Below are 26110 nucleotides of genomic sequence, written 5' to 3' on the forward strand. Positions count from 1 at the left end.
CTCTCAGAAAACGAGCTTTTGGAGAGACATGCATTGCATTGGATAGTGTGCTGCTGTTATAAACCAATAAACGTCTGGTTCTCTGCTTCGCCACCTGATGGTTCAGGATTTTCAGGGGCTGCTTCAGAAATGGGATGAGGGAGAGCGATGTTAAAACAGTCGTGAGATGGGTTTTAAATGGCTGCGGCAAAAGAAAATTGGTTAAATTGCAGTATCCTTTACTGGTGTATTGCTCACAGGCTGGGTTAGTTAACTAAAGCCCAACTGCGCTCACCTTGATAACTGCAGTTCAAGTAATCTAATGTAAGGTTCGCTAAAGGATGTGATATTGATCCATGGGGATGTTACTTTGCAAATGGCCAAAAATAAAGGAAAAAAGGAGCAAAAGGAGGGAAAGGAAAATAGAATATAATTCAGTTTATTCCGAAATGTTCGAGAAGTTCTTAGCCAGGTCTTTCAACGGGTGGACCGGGGGTGGCTGGGTGGACAGTGGGGAGTGGCCTATAGCCAAGCGCAGACGATGGTGTCCGTCTTGACAGGAGAGTTCGCTCAGCTGCCAAAAAAACAACGCAGCTGAAGACTAGGTGCCGGAAGGATTGCCCTGGAGATTCCTTATTATTCAAAGCTATGCATTTAGCGGGGTGAATTGAGAGATGTTAAGCCTTACTATTGTTGGTTTAAACAACTTTTGCCATCGATTAGCCCCACCTGGAGGCGGGCCAAGTTTGCAGTTAAATCTCTTGTGTACATAGGTTTTAACTCACAGTATCTTCAAGGGAACAATGTCAAAGCCACTGCATGGATCGAGCATTTTTTTTCTTTTCTCCTCCTTCCTCTCCCTCTCAGTGCTCTCTTCCCTGATATTAGGCTATTTATCAGGTTGGATACACCGGCCACCTCAACTGTATATATTATTATGATGCGCTAAAGGTAATTAGCTATACTATGAAAGGATTACCGGGAACCTATCAAGAGGAAAAAGGTACTCTGTCAGTTGAAACATCCAAATTGCAAAATTGCACTTTGATGAGTAATGTACCTGTCAGACATAGAACATAGTGAGTTTGATTGATCTTGGGAAAACCAGGTATTCATTTCCTCACATGAGTCAGGGAGGAAAAGGGAAGTAAGCAATCTTATTCCGTAGATCTGCAAATTCCTATATTCACTCACAACATAAAGACAATGAAGGCTGGTTCATATTGCTAATGGAACAGTAGATGGGACAGAAGTCTCAGTGGTAAATTTCAATTTATTAAAAAGATCTTCAGCCTGGTCTTTGATAAACGTATGGGATTGCTCTCAGTGGGTGGGGATTTTAATTGTGTTATGTCCCAAACTGCAGAGAGACCCTTAACTTCATCAAACCCCTGCGCCAAGATGCACAAATCATTGAGAAGTCATATTATAAAGACTGGGCTATTGTGTACATGGCGGCACCAATACCGGAGTAGGAGAGACTTTACATTTTACTCCAACAGGCTCTTACTCCCGCATTGATTACTTCTTTACAACTGTTATGGGCCAGGGTTTAGAGAATCCCAAAGTGTATCATGGAGTTCACCTGACCCACAACTTTTAATAGATTGTGGTATGGGGAGCACACAGCCCACTCTACAGGTGTGGTACAGCAGAAATGGAAAAGTATTTTTTAAAGCAAAGCAATGTTTATTCTATGAACTCAGGTTAACCTTTTCAAAACATAGTGAACATCTTAGCAACCATTAATTCAAATACAACCCCAAAGAATACAACACTAAGTAAGCCTTAAGCTGCCCTTTTAACATCCATAAGACTTTTTTTTAAAAACCTTTAAACAGAAGCACATCAGGTTAAAGTCACTACTGAGAGCAGTTATTAGTTTTAACTCGCCAAAGGATTGATTTACAGTCTTTAGATTGGAGAGAGAGTCACTTCTGGCTGTGACTGCAGCTATCCAGCTCTGAAAACGAAACTAAAATACACCCTGCAGCAAACAGCCTAAAATGAAAACAAAAAGCTGATAGACAGACCAGCTCCACCCACACTCTGACATCACTGATAAACACCCATTTCTTAAACGTACATTTCTTAAACACCCATTTCTTAAAGGTACTCTCACATGACAACAACAAAGTTAGAGGCTCACAGAATAATTGACAGTGACATCCTGTCAATAACTCCCTCAGATCTCTCTCGCAGAGACTTAGATAAGTTTGCTTTCAGAAAAAATTGAAGAGCATTTACGATTTACAACACAGAGATATTATGAACATGGCAACAGGGCAAGTGGTTTGTCAAGCGGCATTTCAATCAAGAAAGCAGCAATCATGTAATATTGTTCCAAGTCATTGCCCCATCACTTCTTATCCAAACTGCAGCAAATGACTTCTGCCTTTGCTGATTTATATTGGAAATTGTACAAGCATTCCGATACCTATAGGAATGTGGGGAAAATTAATGATTTTCTACAAAGCATCAATGAGACACAGTTGTCAGGAAGTAGCGCTAGGAAATTATACAAACCAATTACTGACTTGGAAATTTATGAAGCAATCGATGCACTTAAAAATAGAAGTCTCGGTCCTGATGGTTATATAAATAAATTTTACAAAACCTTTAGAAGACATGCTCTTCGACAGGTCTATCGTCACTCACGATAAACTGGATCATTGGTTCCTTCGTGGAAAGATGCAGTCATAATAGTCATTCATAAGGAGAGTAGGGACCCAGCAGAATGTGGGTCATATCGTCCTATATCAATACTTAATTGTGATTTAGAAGAAGTTCTAACACCTATACTAGACCAGAGAATAACAACTGGGGTTATATACACTATTACAACTGGATTTATAACAGGGTGTTACACTGGAGATAATCTCCACAGACCCTAATATCATAACACATGCCAAAAGTAGTGAAGTAGAGGCCATGGTTTTATCTTTAGATGCGGATAAAACATTGATTGAGTGTCATGGGTGTAGCTATTGCAGAATTTAATCCACCTGGGGTTTGGGCCCAATTTTGTGAAATGTATCCAGATTTTTTATTCCAGCCTCTGTTAGAGTGAATGGTCGAATATCTGAAACCTTTGAGCTCGGGAGGGGGCCGAAACAAGGTCGTCTTCTTCCCCCCTTCTGTGTGCAGTACATATAGGGCCTTCACCACAAATGGTGAGAGACAATTAGAACACAAAAGGTGTTTTAGAGAGGCTGGTTTTGCACAGTGGGCTAAACAGCCGGCTTGTAATGCAGAACAAGGCCAGCAGCACATGTTCAATTCCCGTACTGGCCTCCCCGAACAGGCACCGGATGTGGCATCTCGGGGCTTTACACAGTAACTTCATTGATGCCTACATGTGACAATAAGCGATTATTATAATTATAATATAATTGGGGAAGAATAGCACAAGTTGTCATTATATACAGACGATGTACTGCTATACAGGTTGGAATTCCCTTATCCAAAATGCTTAAAGCCGAGTCTGTATCGGATTTCAGAATATACTGCGCATGTAATAATAATAATCTTTATTAGTGTCACAAGTAGGCTTACATTAACACTGCATTGAAGTTACTGTGAAAATCCCCTAGTCGCCACACTACGACGCCTGTTCGGGTACACTGAGGGAGAATTCGGAATGTCCAATTCACCTAACAAGCACGTAATTCGGGACATGTGGGAGGAAACCGGAGCACCCGAAGGAAACCCACATAGCATGCAGACTCCGCACAGACAGTGACAAGCCAGGAATTGAACCCGGGTCCCTGACGCTGTGAAGTAACAGCGCTAACCACTGTGCTACTGTGTCGCCCAGTATGTGCAGCACATGTTGGGTACTGCGCATGTGCAGTGCGCGTTGGGAACTGTGCCTGTGCAGCACACTTTGGGAACTGCACATGAGACCTGCACGCTGGGAACTGCACATCGCCCAGGAACCTTTTGGGATTTCCCACTTATGACGTCACGTCGGCGCTCGATAAAATATGCTGATTTTGGAATTTATCGGTTTTCGGATAAGGGACGCACAACCTGTACTTATCAGATCCTTCAGCATCAATATTTTATCTAAAAGAGTGTATCAAGTAGTTTGTCTATTATTTGGGGCCCAAAGTTAACATTGAAGCAATGGAAATAAATGGGCAGATCCCCAAGATCCCCATTCATATTAAGACACAAAGTGCCTTTAAATCACCCAGTCGGGACATTATATACCTCAATATTCTTATCCCACCATCAATTGATAAAATATAAGGAGTGGTGCAGTGGTTAGCACTGCTTCCTCATGGCACAAGGACCCGGATTCGATCCTGGCCCTGAGTCACTGTCCATGCGGAGTTTGCATATTCGCCTCGTGTCTGCGTGGGTCTTAATTCCACAACCCAAAGATGTGCAGGGCATGCTAAATTGCCCCTTAATTGGAAATTAGTTTTTAAAATGGATAAAATATATGGAGCAAATTCCACCAGTATCATTAATCGGATTAAGAGTTATCTGGATCGATGGCCAACCCTGCCCCTCTCTTTGTTTGGGTGGATTTAAACTATTAGGGTGGATGTCCTTCCCAGGATGTTGTACTTGTTCCAGATGCTACCTATTCAGATTCCAAAATCTACATTCAATATGTGGAGATGCCGGCGTTGGACTGGGGTGAGCACAGTAAGAAGTCTTACAACACCAGGTTAAAGTCCAACAGGTTTGTTTCAAACACGAGCTTTCGGAGCACGGCTCCTTCTTCAGGTGAATGGAAAGGCTTGTTCCAGAAATGTTTATATAGACACAGTCAGATTTGATTGCCTGCAGGTGCTCGCATTCCGGGGCATCTCTGACTGTGTCTATATAAACATTTCTGGAACAAGCCTTTCCATTCACCTGAAGAAGGAGCCGTGCTCCGAAAGCTCGTGTTTGAAACAAACCTGTTGGACTTTAACCTGGTGTTGTAAGACTTCTTACTACATTCAATATGTCAGCACCGTCTAATCTCCCGTTTTATATAGCAAGGAAAACGACCCAGAGTCCAAAGTAAAATAGGGCTGTTCATGAAGTCGGAGAAGGTTCAGTCCCAAATTAACTCCCAAATTTAAAAATTCTATTTGTTGTCAGCTCAGCTAAAATCCGTGGGAGCTTGGTTAACAGACAGAGTAGAATCGCGGTGGCTGTAATTGGAGAAAATTGCATGCCAACTCCCATTAACAGCATTGGCATTTAAGTGTAATAATAAAAGGGACTGCAGAATGAGTGAATGGACGAGATTGACGATCAATATTTGAAAGAAATTCAGAAATTATTTGCTGTACCAGCTAAATCTCAGCTCTGATCACTATTCAGTCCATGAAGAACTTTGCACTCTCCATGCATGACAAGAGCTTTAAGGACTGGTCTGAATATGAGCTCAGCTTCCTTCACCAGCTCTTTCAGCAAACCACTCTAAAATCGTTTGAGCAAGATCAGAAGGGAATTTGGCCTTCCAAATACTGATTTTTTTAATATACAAACAGGAAGACCTAAACAAAGGTAGAAGTCCATCTCCAATAGAGTCATGCTTTGCAAACATTCAATGAGGTGCCACTGGGATGAAAGTAATATCCTGAACATATCAGACTTTGTTCTTCATGGTGACTCGTAAATCCTTACACATTAAAAGGAAAATAGAACAGGAGATACTGATGGAAGACTGGAACAAAATCTATTCTGAGGCCCATTTTGTTACTTGCTCAAATATTTGGAGAGAATAAAAATGGAAGTTAGGTACTTCAGAACACCACATATTACTGTAAATGGTGGCTCCTCCCATACAAGCAATTGCTGGAGAGACAGTGGAGAACAAATTAGTCATTGTTTACACACATTCTGGTCATGCCCAAAGTTAATGGAATATTAATAGGGTATTCAATACATTGACCGAGGTATTCCACATGAACATCCCACAGATTATCCCAACTGTTCTATTGGGGACAATTCCAGAATGGGAGGGAGAAACCATAATTATGTTTTGTGAATTTTGCTTACTGCTGCTATAAATGCATCACCCTCAATTGTCTGAAACCCGCATGCCCAATTTACCAATCTTGGTTATCTAAGGTCAAAGAGCTATTTGAGATTAAGAGAATCATGCATGCCTTAAAAAGTGAAAAATTCTTTCAAAGGTGGATGCCAGTAGTGGCAATATTCCACAGAGAGCACCCCCTGTCCAATCCTCAGCCCTACCCCAACCTAGTAACACATGTCCGTACATGCAACTTAAATCTATAAACTGAAAGTGCCTTTTTAACATTGTTTCTTTTATATTTCGGTCAATAGTATTGATGATTAGTGGATTATACAATTATAACCCCTTTGACTCTGTTTGATGTGAAATAAAGAAAAATAAATTCAAAAATGAAAACGTATACCATCAACAACTTACCAGCTGTAGGAGTGAGATTCCAGAGTTGATATTGTTGCTTTTATGGACCATAGAGTTTGATTGGTATTGCGGAAATATAAATATTATTAAACAATACTTAGGCTGTTAAGTAGCAGCCCTAAGTTTCTGCAGTGAATTTAAGGGGTGGTTGAAGATAAGCTGCTCTTTGTACAAGGCTAACAACAGAGCAGTGTAAATTATCTAGCTTTGCAAATTGACTGATTTGTAATTCATATGGTATCTTTTCCTCACCACAAACTGTTGTATGATTTAAACATTAATCTATTAAATTCGCCATTACTTTGGCAGCAGTTTCTGCGCCAGCCTTTCACGTGAATATCTATTACTGCACCTGAAAAGATCAAACTATTCATTCTGGATTTACAATCAGCATTAAGATTAGGATACATACTTTAGTAATGCTGTTCCACAAGTCTTCAGTTTTAGTGTTCCCATACTTGTGCTCATTCAAGTATCTCTTAATACCTTCTTGGAAAACTGTTTCGCCAAGAACGTCCTTAAGCATCAAAAGAATGGAAGCCCCCTGAAAGAGAAAGGGAAAAGATTGCTCATTTTGAAAGTCTTTCTTGAAATACAAATTGTTTTGAACCTGTATTATTTGGGTTTTACAAAATTGCATCACTCTGTCTTGCAGTTGCAAATATAAATCAATACATTTTCACCTGTGGGGGCTTTGTAGATATATTTTTGCTTTTCTGACCAACAAGTTCTGCACTTGACAGCAAAGTAAATGAATACAGTTAGAAAATTGAGGAGGATTCATGATTACTTTCCTGAAATATGCAAACGAACCAGTTGCAGTGCTGAATACTTCTATACGCAAGGATGTCACCAATAGTATTGACTGGATCTTGTGGTCAGTGACAAAATGGAGGCGCATACAGCTGACTGCAGTTATAGAATCATAGAATTTAAAGTGCAGAAGGAGGCCATTTGGCCCATTGAGTCTGCACCGGCCCTTGGAAAGAGCCCACACCACCACCCTATCCCAGTAACCCACCTAATCTTTTTTGGACATGAAGGGCAATTTAGCATGGCCAATCCATCAACCCTGCCCATCTTTGGATTGTGGGAGGAATCCAGAGCACCCGGAGGAAACCCACGCAGACATGAGGAGAATGTGCAGACTCCACACAGACAGTGACCCAAGCCAGGAATCGGACCTGGGACCCTGGAGCTGTGAAGCAACTGTGCTAACCACTGTACTACCGTGCCACCCCCAACTATGTTCTTACCTTTTTCTGAGGTTGCAGCAGGATATTATTCACCCGCTGCAGTGTGGGTCCATGGGCAAGGTAAGGTGAGAAGTCTAGCAGCAAGGGACAGTCCCAGTGAAGTGATGTACCCTTTTGACATCAGAAGTTGAAGATACGCCTCTTGAGGTCTGTCTTCAGCTCAATCACAGGAAGTGTATTGTGTGTTTTTAGTCATTTTAATGTTTTCTTTATTCTACTTTTAATTCACTGGCCCACCCTCCACATCCTGGCAACCTCTTCCCCCTCTAAACTCTCCCCCCTCACACTCGACTCTTCTCCAACATCAACGGAACGAAAGAGCCATGATAGATGTGTGGGGAAATGCAGCGACTGGATGCTTTAACTTTACAAAGGCATAGAAGTGGCAGGTCCTCCTTACTTCACGGTATTTCCATGTTAGCTTTCTGAAGAAGGATAATTATATATAAACAAGGTGGCACCACTAGACGTTGTTGTCAGTCAGTTTTTATTCTGCTGTTTATTTCAAATTCCCTCCAACTGGACAGGCCCTTTTTAACTTCCAGCCTATTACAAAGATACCAAGAAGTTATCAAGTACGTTAACATAGTGGGTGGTGCGTAGAGGTTAGTCTACTTGTCACCTCATGCTTTCTGCTCAACTCTGACTAAGAGTATAACTATTTTGAAAAGAGAGCTGAGCGCATAACTCATTACCAGAAAGATCATCCCGTCTCATTGGATAGCTCGCATCCATCCTAAGGCACCAGCCAGTTAGGTGCTGTCGTACTACAATCTGCTTGTTTCAATGGGTGCTTGGAGTTTAGAAAGTCATCTCTCAACAGGGGAGTTGCAAATCTATGCACCAGGAAAGTTAAACACAACAAAGAAGACACCAGTGTTTTGCATTGCAAGCTAGATTGCAAGAACCATGAGGCCTGGCCTTACCAACTACCTTCTGTAGGTTGATGACACATGCAGTATACCTTTGATTGACAAGGGCTTCCAAGTTTCAATGTGGACATTGCTGTGCTGCAAGAATCTACGCTTGCTCAAAGTAGGTGTTTTAAAGACAAAGGCAACACATTCTTCTGGGAGGGAAGATTCAAGAGGCAATAAGTGAGCACAAAGCACTAATCGTGATGACTGAACCTTGCTACAGAAGTGAGAGAGATTTCTTACTGTTTGCTTGTCAATAAGCCTGGCCCATTAACCTCATGTGTATCTATGCCTCAACACTCAACTCTATCCAAGATGTCAAGGATCAATTCTCTGAGGCACATGACGCTTCCATCAGCAGAATTCCTGACACCAAGAGGCTACATCTTCTCGGGGGCTTCAATGCAAGAATGGCAACTATGCAGCATGGCCAATGTGCGTAAGGTAGCAGGGATCAGCAGTATGAACAAAAATGGAGAGAGGTTGCTGGAGCTATGCTGTTACCATGGACTGAATGTCATGAACAGCGACTGCCAAACTAAGTCATGGCAAAAGGTGCTCTGGAGAAATACAAAATCACTCCATTAGCACCAGCTAGATATCATCATGACCAGATATACCACCTCCAACAGTGTATTCACTTGTAGCTATGAGAATGCTGAGTGTGACTCTGACGACTGCCTGATGCATAGCGAGGTCAGGCTTCAGCCAAGGAAACTATACCACTCAAAGAAGAAAGATTGTCCTAAGAACGACACTTGCCATAACACTGATCCAGAAGGACACAGGAATTGATAAGGCATATTTGAATAACAATGCCTCAGACCAGAGTACAATGTCAAAGTGGGACCATCTGTGCAGGACCATCCATAACTCTGCACTCACTGTGCAGGAGTAAAGAAATTCAAGCAATGTTGTCTGATTTGAGACTCACTGGATTGAAATGGAGGCAGCTTCTGGAAGCAAGAGGACAGTCTAGCCAGGAGATGGAAAGGTGGGTGGATGGCAAGCTGTGTCTATCCAATAACCACTTGAAAGTTCTTAAAGTGTCCGACTCCACTATAACAGCCGGCAGTCCATTCCACACCCTAACCATTCTCTGAGTAAAGAACCTACCTCGGACATCCCTCCTATATCTCCCACCCTGAATCTATAGTTATGCCGCCTTGTAACAGCTACATCCACCTGAGGAAATAGTCCCTGAACATCCACTCTATCACTCTCATCATCTTATAAACCTCTATTAAGTTGCCTCTCATCCTCCTCCGCTCCAAAGACAAAAGCCCTAGCTCCCTCAACCTTTTCTCATAAGACCTATCCTGCAAACCAGGTAGCATCCTGGTAAATCTCCTTTGTACCCTTTCCAATGCTTCCACATCCTTCCTATAATGAGGTGACCAGACTGCATACAATACTCCAAATGTGGTCTCACCAGGGTCATGTACAGTTGCAGCATAACCCCGCGGCTCTTAAACTCAAGCCCCGGTTAATAAACGCGAACACACTACAAGCCTTCTTCACGGCTCTATCCACTTGAGTGGCAACCTCCAGAGATCTGTGGACATGAACCCAAGATCTCTCTGTTCCACCACATTCCTCAGAACCCTGCTGTTGACCCTGTAATCTGCATTCAAATTTTTTCTACCAAAATGAATCACCTCACACATATCAGGATCCATCTGCCATTTTTCGGCCTAGCTCTGCATCCTATCAATGTCTCTTTACAGTCTACAACAGCCCTCCACCTCATCCACTACTCCACCAATCTTGGTGTCATCAGCAAATTTACTGCCCCACCCATCAGCCCCTTCCTCCAAGTCATTGATAAAAATCACAAATAGCAGAGGACCCAGCACTGATCCCTGTGGTACACCACTGGTAACTGGTCTCCATCCACCACCACCTATGTGATAGCCAGTTACTTCACCAATTGGCCAAATTTCCCTCTATCCTACACCTTCTTACTTTCTTCATGAGCTGACCATGGGGAACCTTATCAAACACCTTACTAAAATCCATGTAAACGACATCAACTGCTCTACCTTCATCTACACATTTAGGTACCTCCTCAAAGAATTCAATCAAATTTGCGAGGCAAGACTTACCCTTCATGAATCCGTGTTGATTATCCCGGATTAAGCTGCATCTTTCCAAATGGTCATAAATCCTATCCCTCAGGACCTTTTCCATTAACTTACCGACCACCGAAGTAAGACTAACCGGCCTATAATTACTAGGGTCATTCCTATTCCCTTTCTTGAACAGAGGAACAACATTCGCCACTTTCCAGTCCTCTGGCACTATCCCCGTGGACAGTGAGGACCCAAAGATCAAAGCCAAATGCTCTGCAATCTCATCCCTTGCCTCCCAAAGAATCCTTGGATATATCCCATCTGGCCCATGGGACTTATCGACCCTCCAGTTTTTCAAAATTACTAATACATTCTTCCTCAGAACATCTACCTCCTCCAGCCTACCTGCCTGTATCACACTCTCATCCTCAAAATATGGCCCCTCTCCTTGGTGAACACTGAAGAAATGTATTTTTTCAATGCCTCTCCTATTTCTTCTGACTCCATGCACAAGGTCCCACTACTGTCCTTGACAGGCCTTAACCTCACCCTGATCATTTTTTATTTCTCACATAAGAGTAAAAAGCCTTGGGGTTTTACTTGATCCGACCCACCAAGGACTTCTCATGCCCTCTTTTAGCTCTCCTGAGCCCTTTTTTTTTAGCTCATTCCTTGTTACCTTGTAACCCTCAAGCGACCCAACTAAACCCCGTTTTCTAATCCTTACATACTCTTCCTTTTTCCTCTTGACAAGACTTTCAACCTCTTGTGAACCATGGTTCCCTCAAACGGCCATTTCCTTCCTGCCTGACAGGGACATATCTATCAAGGACACGCAGTATTTGTTCCTTGAACAAGCTCCACTTTTCATTTGTACCTTTCCCTGACAGTTTCTGTTCCCATCTTATGCTCCCTAATTCTTGCCTAATCGCATCATAATTACCCCACCCCCATTTATAAACCTTGCCCTGCCGTATGGCCCTATCCCTCTCCATTGCAACAGTGAAAGACACCGAATTATGGTCACTATCTCCAAAGTACTCCCCCACAAACAAATCTAACACTTGGCCTGGTTCATTACCCAGTCCCAGATCCAATGTGGCCCCCCGACTCTTGTCGGCCTATCCACATATTGTGTCAGGAAACCCTCCTGCACACACTATACAAAAACTGCCCCATCCGAACTGTTCGACCTATGGAGGTATATGTGTGTCCCCAGGATGCACATTTGAGGTGGAGGCAGCCAGCTGCTTACCACACCCTCTGACCTTCGATGCACCTGGCAGTTGTCCTCTGCAGCTCTGGGGGCAGAGCACCCAAGCTCACTTGTCAGCGGCACATGCACAGCTGTGCTACTGTGTCCCGTGTGCTGACTTCGAGATGTGGCCTCATTGGAAACTTAAAGTCACCCATGACAACTTCCCTGAGACCTCCACACCGATCCATAATCTGTTTAGCAATTTCTTCCTCCACATCTCTAGTACTATTTGGGGGCCTGTAGAAAACTCCAACAACGTGACCGCTCCTTTCCTATTTCTAACCTCGGCCCATATTACCTCAGTAATCAAATCCCCTTCGAACTGCCTTTCTGCAGCCATTAAACTATCCTTGATTAACATTGCTACTCCTCCACCACTTTTACCACCTTCCCTACTCTTACTGAAACATCTATACCCCAGAACTTCCAACAATCATTCCTGTCCCTGTTCTAACCATGTCTCCGTAATGGCCACAACATCTTAGTCCCAAGTACCAATCCACGTTCCAAGTTCACCTACCTTATTCCGGATGCTCCTTGCATTGAAGTAGACACACTTCAACCCACCTTTCTGTCTGCCGGTACACTCCTGCAACCTTGATACTCTCCTCAGTACCTCACTACTCTCAACACTGGCTTCTGGACTACAGCTCGTTTTCCCATCCCTCTGACAAATTAGTTTACCTGGGGAGATGGACCAAGGGATCGGAGGTCGACCTACGTTGTCGAAGAAAGTCACAGAGGCGCCATAATGGTTGTGCACAAAGGTGTTTAATGTTTTTTACAATTCCCCACTCTCCCAATTGTGCTGTCCCCTCCCCCCTCACCCTCAATGATCCTCAACGTGCCTGGCCCTCCTAGCTCTACAACTACATCGAGGTGTGTCTCCAGGATGCACATTTGAGGTGGAGGCAGCTAGCTGCTTACCACGTCCTCTGACCTTCGATGCACCTGGCAGTTGTCCTCTGCAGCTCTGGGGGCGGAGGGCCCCAGCTGACTTGTCAGCGGCACATGCACAGCTGTGCTACCGTGTCCCGTGTGCTGGCTTCAGGACGTGGCCTCATCAGAGGGATGGAACTCAGGTGAGCTGGTGACCACAGTTGCCACTCCATGGGACGGAACCGGGTTGCCACCCAGTGCTCCCTCCTTTCAGTTGGTGCCCACAGGACCCTGAGGTTCACCTTGGGACAGAGAGGCTGCTGATTCAAGTCCCAGCTGCCCCTGCATCATCTGGCTCTGCCAGCCCTGGCGGTTCCCCATTGTCTGCACCATCGTGTCGACGTCCTTGGCGATGCTCCTCAGTGATTGGACCTTGCTCTGAAGCGCCTCGGCAATGCCCAGCTGTGACTGGGACAAGCTCCACAGCTCCTCGGCCAAGCCCATCTGAGATGGGACATGTCCCACAGAGTGCCATCAAGGCCAGCCTGGTACTGGGTGACAACGCCCAGTGAGTCGGACACTCTGCCAAGAACCTCAGCCATGGCCATCACCGACTGCGCGACGCCTTGGACACCTTCGCTAATGGTGCCAACGTCATACACCAATCTTTCCGCTGCAGTCGCACCCTCAGTGCCACGCATAGTCAGCAACATCTCCTGCACCCGTAGCCTCTGCGGCTCCTCCAAACGGCTATGGATCTGCTGGAGTGACGCTGACATCTCCCTCTGAATGTTCCGGCTGCTGCCCGTCATTTCCATCAGCTCCGGTACCTCTGGACCACAGGTTTAGCATCAGCCTGGGATCCAACAGACCTCCAACTGCTATATTGCTTGGGGGCTCGTGCCTCCAGTGTGGTGCTCACCAGATTGTTCCCCCAAAGCCTGACCACTAACATTTCCCACTGAGGTGCATGTATCTGTGCTGGTGGAGGGTGGGGATGACAGCTATGCCACAACAATAACTATTGCATTCCCGGAGCTCTCCTCCGAGGTGGTCTCTTGGGAGGCAGGAGAGGGTGCTGCCTGAGATGGGCTGGCGCCGTCGGATGGATGGTCTGCAGGGGAATGGACATGCGGTCAGTGGGAGAGATGGGTCAGTCAGTAAGGCAATAACAACTCACGTGTGACAGGTCCCCCGGGTGGAGTCTGGTGGTTTCTCACCTCTCCAAGCCTCCACCTGGGTGACTGCCCCATCCTTGGCCACCCCAGTCACCTCCAGGGCACGATCCTCGAACGAGGTGTGAATTCTTAAGTCCGACACCCCTCAGCCAGTCTGGGCCCTCTCCTGACGATGATGGGAGAGCTTTTCCTGAGGAGACACAGAGATCTCATCATTAGCTGTACACATGGTTCACAGTGGTGGGAAGGGTTGTGCAAAGGGAGGGTTAGGGGGTCGTATGGAGAGTTGGGGGATGTACGCTCTAATGGGGGGAGGAATGGGGTGGTATTGGTGTCTACTCACTCATGCCGCCTGGTGTAGATCGTTAACCTTTTTGCGGCACTGGCGATCAGTCCTCCTGGTTACACTCCCCGAGCTTACAGATGCCTTTGGGGAACAGGACATTCCTCCTGGCCTCCACTGTGTCTAGGAGTCTCCCCAGGTCAGCGTCCCTGAATCTCCTCAGCGCCATTGTTGCGAGCTGGCTGGTGTTGGATGTGCAAGTGCAACTTAAGTGCTGCTCGACCCTGTTAGTGGGGGTCTGGCGAGCGCGGTCGCGATGAATCAGCTGGCGAGACTTCATTTGCAGCGAGAAGCTCGTGGGGCCTCGTTAAGAGGACCAATTAAAGTTGAATTGCATTGCTGGCCTCGCTGGGTCGAGTGCCAGGAAGCTTGCGGCAATTCCCGCTCGCTACTACACTTTTTTCCGGAGAATCGCGCCCGAAGGCATTTGCTATTTCTTCTTCATCTGCTTTCTGGAGGTTCAAATACAGAGTTAGCTCTTAGTACTTTTTCGACCATTTGTCTGAGGGCCTTTGTGATATGAATGCAGGACTTTATAAAACAGTTATGATTTAAAATATCTCCCTTAATTTAAGATGAAGCAGAATGTTCCGAGTAAAGGGAATGATGGGCACATCAAACCACAGCTCACAGGTCCATGTGATCTGGTTTTAATGGAAAGAAAGCCAGAGCTATTGAAAATCAAGTGACAGTTTTCACACCTTGACAAAGAACAAGGGACAGCTGCTTTTTTGGAGACCTGAAGAGAAAGCAAGGGAGAGAGACAAAGGAATTACTGCTGTGTGGAGAAGCTGCAGCTACTGCTGTGGAGAGCAAGGTGAACAGTTTTTATGGTAACAACCAAGCAGAATGGTTGGAAACATTATTTCCCGTTCAACAGGAAAGCAATAGGGCTGATGGGACTTCAGAGTATTTAAGGAACAAGGCGTCACTAGGTTCGGCCTTGCGAGTGGAAGTCAGTTCTGGAATGTGAAGACTGGCTGGAACTATTTTTGAAGGACACCAGATTATTTGAGCTGGCAAGGCAGGAAGAAGGGAATGTGTTGGAAAGCAGAGATAAACTTAGAACTTAAAATCTTGTCTTGGTACATATCTGCCGAAAGCGTGGTGAAATTGGGCATATTTCAGTTGCATTATGTGTGAAAGTACCTTTTGGTGTATTAGTTGAATGTTGAGTACTGTTTAGTGCATGTTGATTTTAGTTTGTTACAACAGAAGTCTTAAAATGGGAAATCTTGTCCTGTGATCTTTCTTCGATTGGTCATTGGTAAATTAATATCTTGTTAAAAAGTCATTGGTCGCTATGGGATTTGTATCATTAGTCAGACGCCACACCCCATAAACTTGACCACACGATTTATGCTGGCAGTTTGGTACAGTATCGAAGGATAAGATGTTCTGGCAGAAGTTCTGTCTGCCTTCATTTCACACACTGTCCAAAGAACTGTTAATATAAGTGGGTGGAACCATGCAGCCACAGTTACGATTTACTATATTGAAAAAGCTGCTGTGATAGGACAACATGTACTCCAGTCCTTGAAACTTGTTGTTAAAATATCCATCTAGTGTATTACTAATGGTAGAATTCCATGCTGCAGGAATTCTACTTTGTGTCAAAGTTGTTCAAAATTACAACCACGTTATAAATTTAAAGGGAGAAAAGACTCAAACATGTTAAAATCCAATAAACAACTGAAGAAAGATTTTATGATTATGGTCCTTCAGTCCCATATTAAATATAGGCCAAGGACAGGGATTTACATGGAAAAACACAGTTGAAAGTTACCATTCAATTACACTTTCTGGAAGGTGAATGGGCGAAGGCACGGCGATGCCCTCGAGAATGAATATTTGGGAAAGACATTGGAAGGTTACTGCATCCAGAAAATCACCAGTTAGCAAGAGTTAGCATCTCCGGGAAAAGGAATGAGGAAAGGAACGGTGGCACAGTGGTTAACATTGTTGCTTCACAGCACCAGGAACCCAGGTAAGATTCCCGGCTTGGGTCACTGTCTGTGTAGATTCTGCTCGCTCTCCCAGTGTCTGCGTGGGCTTCCTTTGGATGCTCTGATTTCCTACCACAAGTCCTGAAAGACATGCTTGTTAGGTGAATTGGGCATTCGGAATTCTCCCTCATTGTATCCAAATACGCACCTGAATGTGGCAACTCGGGATTTTCACAGTAACTTCATTGCAGTCTTAATGTAAGCCTACTTGTGACATGACTAAAGATTCTTCTTCTTATTAAATAGGGTGGTGAGGAGAAGAAAGAGACAAGTCTTTTACCTTCTGAACCTCCCCTATTGTTGGTATTTACTGAAAAATAGATGTAAGAATTACTTCAGGGGAGGAGGAGAGGAGACAGACAAGAGATCACATCTAGCTACAGCAGGCTTTGACCTTTCAATTCCACCCATGGTGAGAATTCATTTTTCTTCACTTACCAACACTGCAACCGGCCCTGGGAATTGAAAGGTCAAACATATAAGAATGACGTGTTTGTAGTCATTAATAGTGAAATGTAAAGCAAACTCTTCAAAGTGTTACATACATCAAGCAGGGAGGGAAGCTCTTTAAATCTGTGTCCTCTGTTTCCAGCAGATGGCAGTTGTTTCTAGTTGTGGAGCCTACGGTTGTAATTTGAGCTCAAAAGCATTCAAATGATTTGAAAATGATTTCTCAAATGGGCAACCTTGGAGCCGATTGGCTGGGAGTGATGTAATAATTTACAAATACATCAAATTACATTTTAACGAATGATATTTCCAACGACTGTTCCTACATATGAAGTATCAGCACTAGAAAATAAATATCTTCCATTTCAATATGTTCCAGTTAAACTAGTTATTCCAATCAGTCAGAGAGGCATTTGGGCAACATTTGATTTTAAACAAACTCACAGCTGATGCTAGATCTAAGCACAAATCAGAGAGGTGTTCGGGTGTCAAAAATACATTTCAAGTAGCGTGTTTTAGTGCCGATTTTAACACTGGAGCCAGATTTGGCTATAAGGAGCTTAAACCGAGAAGGTTTAAGTGTAGGAAGTTGCACTAATTTGCAATGAATGTCTTTTTGTTGGATTGGTCAAGAGCAAACATTGGTCAGGACATAAGAAGAAATCCTCAGTTGTTCCCAAATATCACTGGATCTTCTACATCCCGAGTGGGGAAACAAGCCTTCAGTTTAAGGTTTCATCCATAAGACAATACAGTACTCCCTTAGTACTACACAGCCTAGGTAATGTGCTCTGGAAGTAGCAGTGTTGGAATTAGGCTTAAACTCCCGACTCTCAGACACAAAGGCTAAAGTACTACAGGCAAGGTTTGAAATTCTCACCCGCGCAACACTGCAAACATGAACCACGATCAGGCGGAGAATCAGACATCAAATTGATGTCCTTATCTGCGTCGATTCAAGCACCATGCTCCGGTCCCTCACAGGTGGCAATAACAAAGTTTGCGCACCCTCCTGGCAGCGGCATACAAAACCAACATATGCACTCATTTAAATCTGATTAGTGGGTTGGACACAGAACCCTCTGTCCTTCCGCCGCATCGCAGAAGTCTCGTGGGTGAATTACTACAAGTATTCACAAACAGGGACTGGGCACGATGGCTGCGGAGGGGAAGCAGGAGGCTAAAGAAACATTGAAAAACGTTGCAAACTGTCGGGCTTGCTGGGGTGGCTGCTTGGGCTGGTGGCAGTAGCGAGTAATGATCTGGTGCCAAGTCTGTAGACTTGGGGTATCCCCCTCGGGATCGGTATACCTGGTTCAGACCGCCATTGCTGCAGTCTGTCATTTAAATGAATCTCTTTGGTGCTACTTACTGGCTCCTGGCTGCTCACATTGCTGAGTGCTGCCTGTGTCCTTTAAATGCTCAGAAGGCCTCTAGTCATTTGGGAGCTCACCCAGGCCAACCCTCATATCCCAGCTGTATCACCAAGGGATGGGCTTGGCCAAGCTCAATCATGAGCCCACCAGGTGTTGGCATTCCTCAGAAGCGTTGCCCCATTGCCGAAGAAGCAGGGGACCAGCAGAGCTCACCCCAACCGCAGCCTTTGGAAAACTCCCTGGTTCTCTGTCCCTCTCAGGGCAGAGGATTCACCAATGACCCCTAGCCTTCTAGATCACAAGCTGTCTCCTCCTGGTCAGACTAGCAGTGCTGACTGCCTCTGCCACCATTTCCTGGGCAGTGTTCAGGAGGGCAGGCTCGAGTCTGCAGCCCACGCTGGGGAAGAGGGTGTCCCTCCTCTCCACACTGGCATGGAGCTGTGAGTCCACCTCGGACTCCTGACCTTGGGGGCAGATCTTCTCTGAGCAATCTCTGTGGCTGCAGTGAGTGTGTGGTAAGTGGAGCCCTTAAAAACAGCTCCAGCTGCCAGGCTCTTTGGTGCTAACTCCCGCCCCAGCAGTTAGAATGCCCGCTGTGCCGGGAATTGCTCGGAATTTGCGCCAGCAAAGTGCTGGCATTTTAGCGTATCCTGAATTGCTCCACAAATAGCACCTCCAACCGGAACGTGAACCGCCACAATTAAGTCCTGGCATCAACACTTCCAAATGGAGAATTTCACCCAAGGTGCAAGACTGGATTGCGGGGTGGACAAAGCTTTTAGAATTTTGTTTGGACACACACAGAAACCCAATATATTTCAAGATTCTCCAAATCAAGCTATTTAGATATGATATCTGTACGAAAATGTTGGTTTTTTTTGTTTGTCCAATTTGGAATGCACAACCTTCCTTTGCAATACAACCTACTAATGCAATTCTAGAGAGCACAAGCATAGGTTAACAGAATCAACTCTTCAGAGCTCCTTCAAGCTGCTTGCCCTGCTCTGGTACCCTGTTCCTTGGGTACTGGATTTTCAGGATATCTGGAATCAACTGGAAGAATCCCCGGCACAATGAGAGGTCTATTCTCTCCTCTCCCTCTCCCCTACACCCCCCCCCCCCCCCCCCCCCCCCCCCCACCCATTCTTCTCTCCTCTTCCCCCCCCACCCCCAGTGAGTCACTTCAAATGATCTTCAAACACAGTCAACTGGAGGTAGATTAGTGCATTAAGAATGAACTTCTAATGTCTCACCCTTCCTTTGAAGAAATACTTTTGCTGCCAATCTCAATGAATATCCAGCCACAGTAGGATCAGTTACCGGATTTCAATAACTACTTGCTACTTGTAAGAAAACCTACATTGAACTACAATTTCATTATTATATAAAAACATGGCCCTTCCTCAAGTACCTTTTCATATGATATTGAATCAAACATTTCCTCAATTTGCTCAGCAGTTTCAACTGAAGTGAATGTGGATAGAGCATGGGATGAATTCAGTGAATCCTTTTCCATTGCCTCAAAGCGAGTTTTCAAAAAGCGGTCAGCCTGTAAATAAATCACAGAAATAAAAATAAACCTATTGCCTTATTCTGTGCAATGATTGTTAGGACCATATGGACTAGTCCACCTGAAAATCAGACAATATAAGATGTTGAAATACACTTTATTTACACAATGTCTTTAACATAACGGAATGTCCCAATTATAAAACAAAGTTTGACTCCAACCTACATAAGGAGATATTAGGTCGGATAACCTAAAGCTTGGCCACAGAGGCAGGTTTCAAGAAGTGCCTTTAAAGCTGAAAGTGAGGTGGTGAGGCATAAAGAGGGCAGTGAGCTTCGGGCCTACGCAACTGAAGGCATGACCACCAATGATGGAGCAACTAAATCGTGGATGCACAGAACACTAGAATTAGTGGAGTGCAGCTATCTTGATGGGCTGTGTCGCTAAACAAACTGCAGAGACAAAGGGGGGAGATGCCATGGAGGGATTTGACAACAAGAATTCTTAAATCAAGCCGTTGCTTGACGGAGAGCCAATGTAGGTCATCGATCACAGTGGTGATAAGGGAACCAAAATTGATGTGAGTCAAGACACAAGCAGCAGAGTTTTGGATGATGTATATCTGACCTATCTTCCTAATCTAATTGCTTACCAAAGTCAATGTAATTTGTATATTTACACCAATTGAGAAATCATTGTATATTATATTTTCTTTGTACATTTCTCCATAGGATATTCAAACAATTATTTAATGTTTTTAACTACTGACTTAGGGAATCCTCCCTAAATACCTCCTGTGGGAGAAAAATTGAGCTAACTTTATCATTAATTCTAAGATCTTGATTCACACACAGTATTTGTCAAATGGTTTTACATTGCAAAAAATAAATTGAACGTGGTGGGTATTCAAGCGTTCCCAATGTGCACTGCTGGCCTCTGCTCTGAATTTTGAAAGTACTGCCACACTCTTCCTTCCTTCCCTCTGCTGAAGAACACGGTTAAACAATCTTGATCAACTCCTTTCCAGTTGGCAGCTCCATGAAGGGCATTGCTGTGGAGGTTGCCAATGGCACCACTGGACAGGATGGCATAGTTCCTTCAGAACATACCTCGGAAGGCATGTGTGAGAGCATATTGTTGGAGTTATGGAAGATTTCTAAGTTAGGTGTCTGGCTTGCAGCAGGCTCACAGCTGGGTGCACAGAGCATCGTAAGCAGGTAGATCGGCTACTTAAGCAGAGTGCAGTGACGGTGAATTTTGTCAACATGGCCAAAAGGGCTGGCTGCTACCAAGGATTAGCAGTCACCTTTCCTTCTCACAAACAATCATTTGGAAGTAGAACTGGTCTCAGTGGCACGCTGATATAAGCAGAGTTGTACAGACTGACTGCTTCCCAATCAGATGGGGTAGGTTCCAAGAGTTCAGACACATTAACATATTTAAGAGTATTTACTTAACTTTTGGCTGGTAGAAGGAAAACAAATATCGAGATGTGAAGATATGTATTTTACCGTTGTTCCTTAATGAACTGTCGTTATGTGTAAGAATTGAAAGAGTCTTGAAACAACCCCTTCCCCCTTTCATGACAAAACACCCCTTACAAGATGGAGAACTAAAGAATTATTCCACTTACCACCTGGAGCTCAGGGAATACTTTTTCAAGTGAAAAAAATTCCATAAAAGTGGCAAATCCTTCATTTAACCAAAGGTCATTCCACCATTCCATAGTCACCAGGTTACCAAACCACTGAGGAGAAGAATAAAACACATGCAGGAAATATAGCTTTGTATTTAGTTTGTCAAAAATCTACAATAAAACATAGTATGAACTCTTCATTAAATTGGTTAAGCACCTGATTCTGACAAACTCACTAGATATTTTGAAAATGATCATTCTAGTCCCTGTCCTTTATTTGTAAGCTTATCCATTTAAATATAATAAGAAGTCTTACAACACCAGGTTAAAGTCCAACATGTTTGTTTCAAACACGAGCTTTCGGAGCACGGCTCCTTCCTCTGACATCAGAGCAGTGCTCCAAAAGCTAGTGTTTGAAACAAACATGTTGGACTTTAACCTGGTGTTGTAAGACTTCTTACTGTGCTAACCCCAGTCCAACGCCGGCATCTCCACATCATTCAAATATAAGAGAAAGATAACAACTTGTTGGTATAGAGGAATGTGAATTTAAATCACTTCAAGCAGGCTGGGGAATCTCACAGCACATTTCAAGTTGCTACAAGGGTCTCTTTCATCCCGGAATCCATTAGCCAACATCACCAGAGATGTTGGATAGTTAATCATCTTGGTTAACAAATACATGAGTATATCAGTGTATACTCATATACAGAGTATACATGAGAAAACCAGTATTCCATACATGTGGACAAGGCACAAGTGTCTGCAGACAACAGTCTGCAGAAAATAGGTAGTAGGTGCGATTACCAAACCTATTTATGAGCCATTGCATGAGGTGGTGTCAAAAATATGACCCTGTTGTCTCCTGTCATCAGAATACAAGGAAAATGTAAAGGAAAATATGTGGTGCAGAGGAGATGAATTTGAACAAAGGAGTGACACACACACACACACACACACACATACACACAGCTTTTGGCCTGAAGCTGTAAGGTAAAAATGCAGTAGATCAAGTTTTACAAATTGAAGTTGCATTAGTATTTACAATATTTATATTTAATAGAATGTTTTTTTCCCCTTAAAGACTGAACCTTGATTCATTTCACATGCACTTACACTTTAAAAAGGAAATGTTCAAAACACTGATAACTTCCTCTGATCTCTGGTTTCCACTGCTTAAATGTCAGTGGTTAAAAACAGCTTTTAATGTAAATGTTTCCTACTTACTGAGCATTGGAGCAACTGCTGTGGTGAAATCAAAAGACTTTCAACAGCTAGTTAGCTATGTTACAGCATTGTTTGAAATTATGATCTCTACCTCCACGCCAACCCACCCTAAGTATTGTTATCCATAAAGCAAAGTAAACCATTGTCAGCATAGATTATATTCAATAAAAAGGTGTTCCGTATTGGCACATTGGAATCTTGTTATGTATCCATACTGACAACAGGGCAAACTTTCAAGATATTTTACCCTCCATTTGTTCTTCTTCCCAATTTATAGCCTTCTGCAGCTATTTTTTGTTCTGATGGTCTTCTGGCCTCACATAAAGGGCCATCACTTTTAGAGAAGCCTTTTGAACTTGACTGAATTTTCCCCTGTCTCAACAATTATCACAAAAATAATATCTGGTCAGCATCATGTTACTGCTTTTTGGGAGCATGCTGTGTTCAAATTGTCAGCTGTGGTTTCTACATTACAACAGATTATACTTCACATTTTGTAAAGATGTCGGGGGTGATTCTCCGAGCCCCGCGCCAGGCCGAAGAATCGCCGCAACTGCGCCACAACGCCGGCGTGCGATTCTCCGAGGTGCGGAGAATCGGCGCCATTTGCGCCGGCACGTTTGGCACAGCGCCGGCCGCTGGAATCAGCAGGGCAGCCGCGCCAATACGACAGAGTCCCGCTGGCGCCGTGCACCCCTGGTCGCTGCCAGCGGGAACGGTTGGTGGGGGGGCGCCTTCACTGGTAGGGGCCTCCGATGGGATCTGGCCCACGATCGGGGCCCACTGGTCGGCGGGCCGGCCTACCCCCCCCCCCCCCCCCCAAGGCCTACCTCCTGGCATGGCCGGCCCCTGAACACCAAGTCCATGTTGGTCGGGGCCGGCGCACGTAAGAAGTCCCCCGCGGATGCGTAGGTTGGCGCGGCCCAACTGTGCATGCGCGGGTTTGGGCGGCGCCATGGAGGCTGGAGTAGCGTGAACCACTCCAGTGCAGTGCTGACCCCCTGTGGGGGCCAGAATCTGTCGTACCCGGGCCCTGTTCGCACTGTCGTGAAACGCGACGGGGTTCACGATGGCGCGAACACTTGCGCCCAATATTGGAGAATCGCCCCCGTCCAGTGGTTGTGAAAAACATTTTATAAATGAAAGCCCTTTAGCAATAACAAGTGGCACCTGCTGCTGCCAGGGAAATGATAATCAACTCTTACTTAAACAAAGTACCTAGCTAAAATGTTAAATGACCCAGTTCTCCATGTTAAAAAGGCATTATAACAAGGCACAAACAAGAACATAAAACGTTAATGAGAGTAGGGCTGGGAAACTTAAAAAATAAAAGTAACAAGAGAATTTGGTAGCTCACACGCACGCCTGTGGAGACTTTTCCCCCTGATTCTCATTGACTCCAGTTTTTCTAGGGCTTCTTGATACCATACTCAGTCAAATGCTGCATTGATGTCAAGGGCAGTCACTTTATCACTTCATCTCTGGAGTTTAGCTCATTTTTCCATGTTTGGGCAGGTCAGGAGCTAGTGGCCCTGGCAGAGGCCAAGCTGAGTGCCAGTGAGCAGGTAACCACTGAGCAAGTGCTGCTTGATCGCACTGTCAACGATCCCTACCATCACTATGCTGATGATTGAGAGTAGACCGATGGGACACTAATTGGCCACGTTATATTTGTCCTGCTGGATAAAACATACCTGGGCAACCCACCAAGGCTCGTTGGACAGTACCTTCCAAATCCATTACCACTACCATCTAGAAGGAAAAGCACAGATGTATGCGAACACTATCACCCTCCAAGCCACTCACCATCCCAACTGGAAATATATCGCTGTTGCTAGGGTAAAATCCTGGAACTCCCTAACAGCACTGTGGATGTAGCTACACCACATGGATTTCAGCGGGTTCAAGAAGGCAGCTCACCATGTTCGCAAGGGCAATTCTGGATTGCCAATAAATGCTGGCCAGGTCTACAAAGCCCAAATCCCTTGAATGAATGAAAAATTGAGTTTAAAAAAAATCCACATACAAGGTAGATACCAGTGCTGCAGCTATACTGACGCAGCTTGGCTAAGGGCACAGCTAGCTCTGGAGCACAAATCTTCAGTACTGTTGCTAGAATAATGTCAGACATCGAATTAACAGTGCAGAAGGAGACCATTCGGCCCATCGTGACTGCACCGGCCCTTGGAAAGCGCATCCCATTTAATCCCACACATCCGCCCCATACCTGTAACCCAGCAACACCATCCAACCATTTTGGGCATTAAGGGAAATTTAGCATGGCCAATCCACCTAACCTACATGTCTTTGACTGTGGGAGGAACTGGAGCACCCGGAGGAAATCCACGCAGACACGGGGAGAATGTGCAGACTCCGCACGAACAGTGACCCAAGCCGGGAATCAAACCTGGGACACTGGAGCTGTGAAACGACAATGCTACCCACTGGGCTACTGTGCCGCCCAAAGCTTTTGCAGTATCCAATGCCTTCAGTCATTTATTGATATCTTCTGAAGCAAATGACATTGGCTGAAGACTGGGAGCTTAGGAGTAGGCTGAGATGGATCATTCACTCGGCACTTCTGACTTAAGCCTTTACACCGATGTGCTGGGCACTCCCATTACTGAGGATGGAATACTTGTGAAGCCTTCTCCTCCAGTGAGTTGTTTAATTGTCCATCACCATTCATGACTGGATGAGGCAGGACTACAGAGCTCAAATCTGATTCGCTGTTTGTGGAATTTCTTAGCTCTATCGATTGCTTGCTGTTTGGTATGCAAGCCGTCCTGTGCTGTAGCTTCACCAAATTGACACCTCATTTTTAGGTATGCCTGGTGTTGCTCCTGGCGTGCCCTCCTGCACTCTTCACTGGACCAGGGCTGAACGCCTGACTTGGTGGTAATGGTGGAGTGGCGAATATGCCGGGCCATGAGGCTGCAGATTGTGGTTGAATATGATTCTGCTGCAGTTGATGGCTCACAGCGGCTCATATGTGCCAGTTTTGGGTTGCTGGATCTGGTCGGAATCTACTATCACAATTAGTATGGTGGCAGTGCCATACAACATGATGGAGGGTATCCTCAATGTGAAGATGGGACTTTGTTTTGGTCCCCTTATTTAAGGAAAGATATGTCATTGGAGGCATTATGGAGGAGGTTACTAAGATGATCCCGGGTATGGTGGGAATGCCATATGAGGAAAGATTAAAGGTTGGATCTGTACTCCTTGGAGTCCAAAAGAATTAGAGGTAAATGTGAGGGGGGTGTTTCCACTTATGGGTGTAAGACCAGAGGGCGTAATCACAGAATAAGAAGGTGCTTATTTAAGACAGCTTTAAGGAAGAATTTCTTCTCTCAAAGAGTGGTGAACCATTGGAATTCTTTACTCCAGGAAGCAGTGGAGGCCAAGTCCTTGAACATTTTCACAGCTGAGATCGATAGTTTTTAATTAGTTGGAGAATTATGGGATACAGAGATAAGGCAGGAAAGTGAACATAGTGAGTATTAGATTAACCATGACCTTATTAAATAGCGGAGGGCTGAATGACCTACTCTTGTTCCTACTTCTTACCGTTTTATGGTCCCCACAAGGTTTACGTGGTGGTCACTCCTATCAAT

General features: G+C 44.6%; 1 protein-coding gene across 1 annotated transcript in view; it reads right to left on the reverse strand.

Moving 5' to 3' along the window:
- LOC119970494 (leucyl/cystinyl aminopeptidase) overlaps positions 1-26110 on the reverse strand; it is a 183127-nt gene that overhangs the window by 44271 nt on the left and 112746 nt on the right. The window contains exons 7-9 of the mRNA XM_038805217.1: positions 21264-21377; positions 19532-19669; positions 6798-6929 (exon numbers count right to left, since the gene is read on the reverse strand). Coding sequence (XP_038661145.1) covers positions 6798-6929; positions 19532-19669; positions 21264-21377 — 384 coding nt within the window. The remainder of the gene's footprint in view (positions 1-6797; positions 6930-19531; positions 19670-21263; positions 21378-26110) is intronic.

This window comes from Scyliorhinus canicula, chromosome 8, assembly GCF_902713615.1.
Source record: "Scyliorhinus canicula chromosome 8, sScyCan1.1, whole genome shotgun sequence".
Lineage (NCBI taxonomy): Eukaryota > Metazoa > Chordata > Chondrichthyes > Carcharhiniformes > Scyliorhinidae > Scyliorhinus > Scyliorhinus canicula.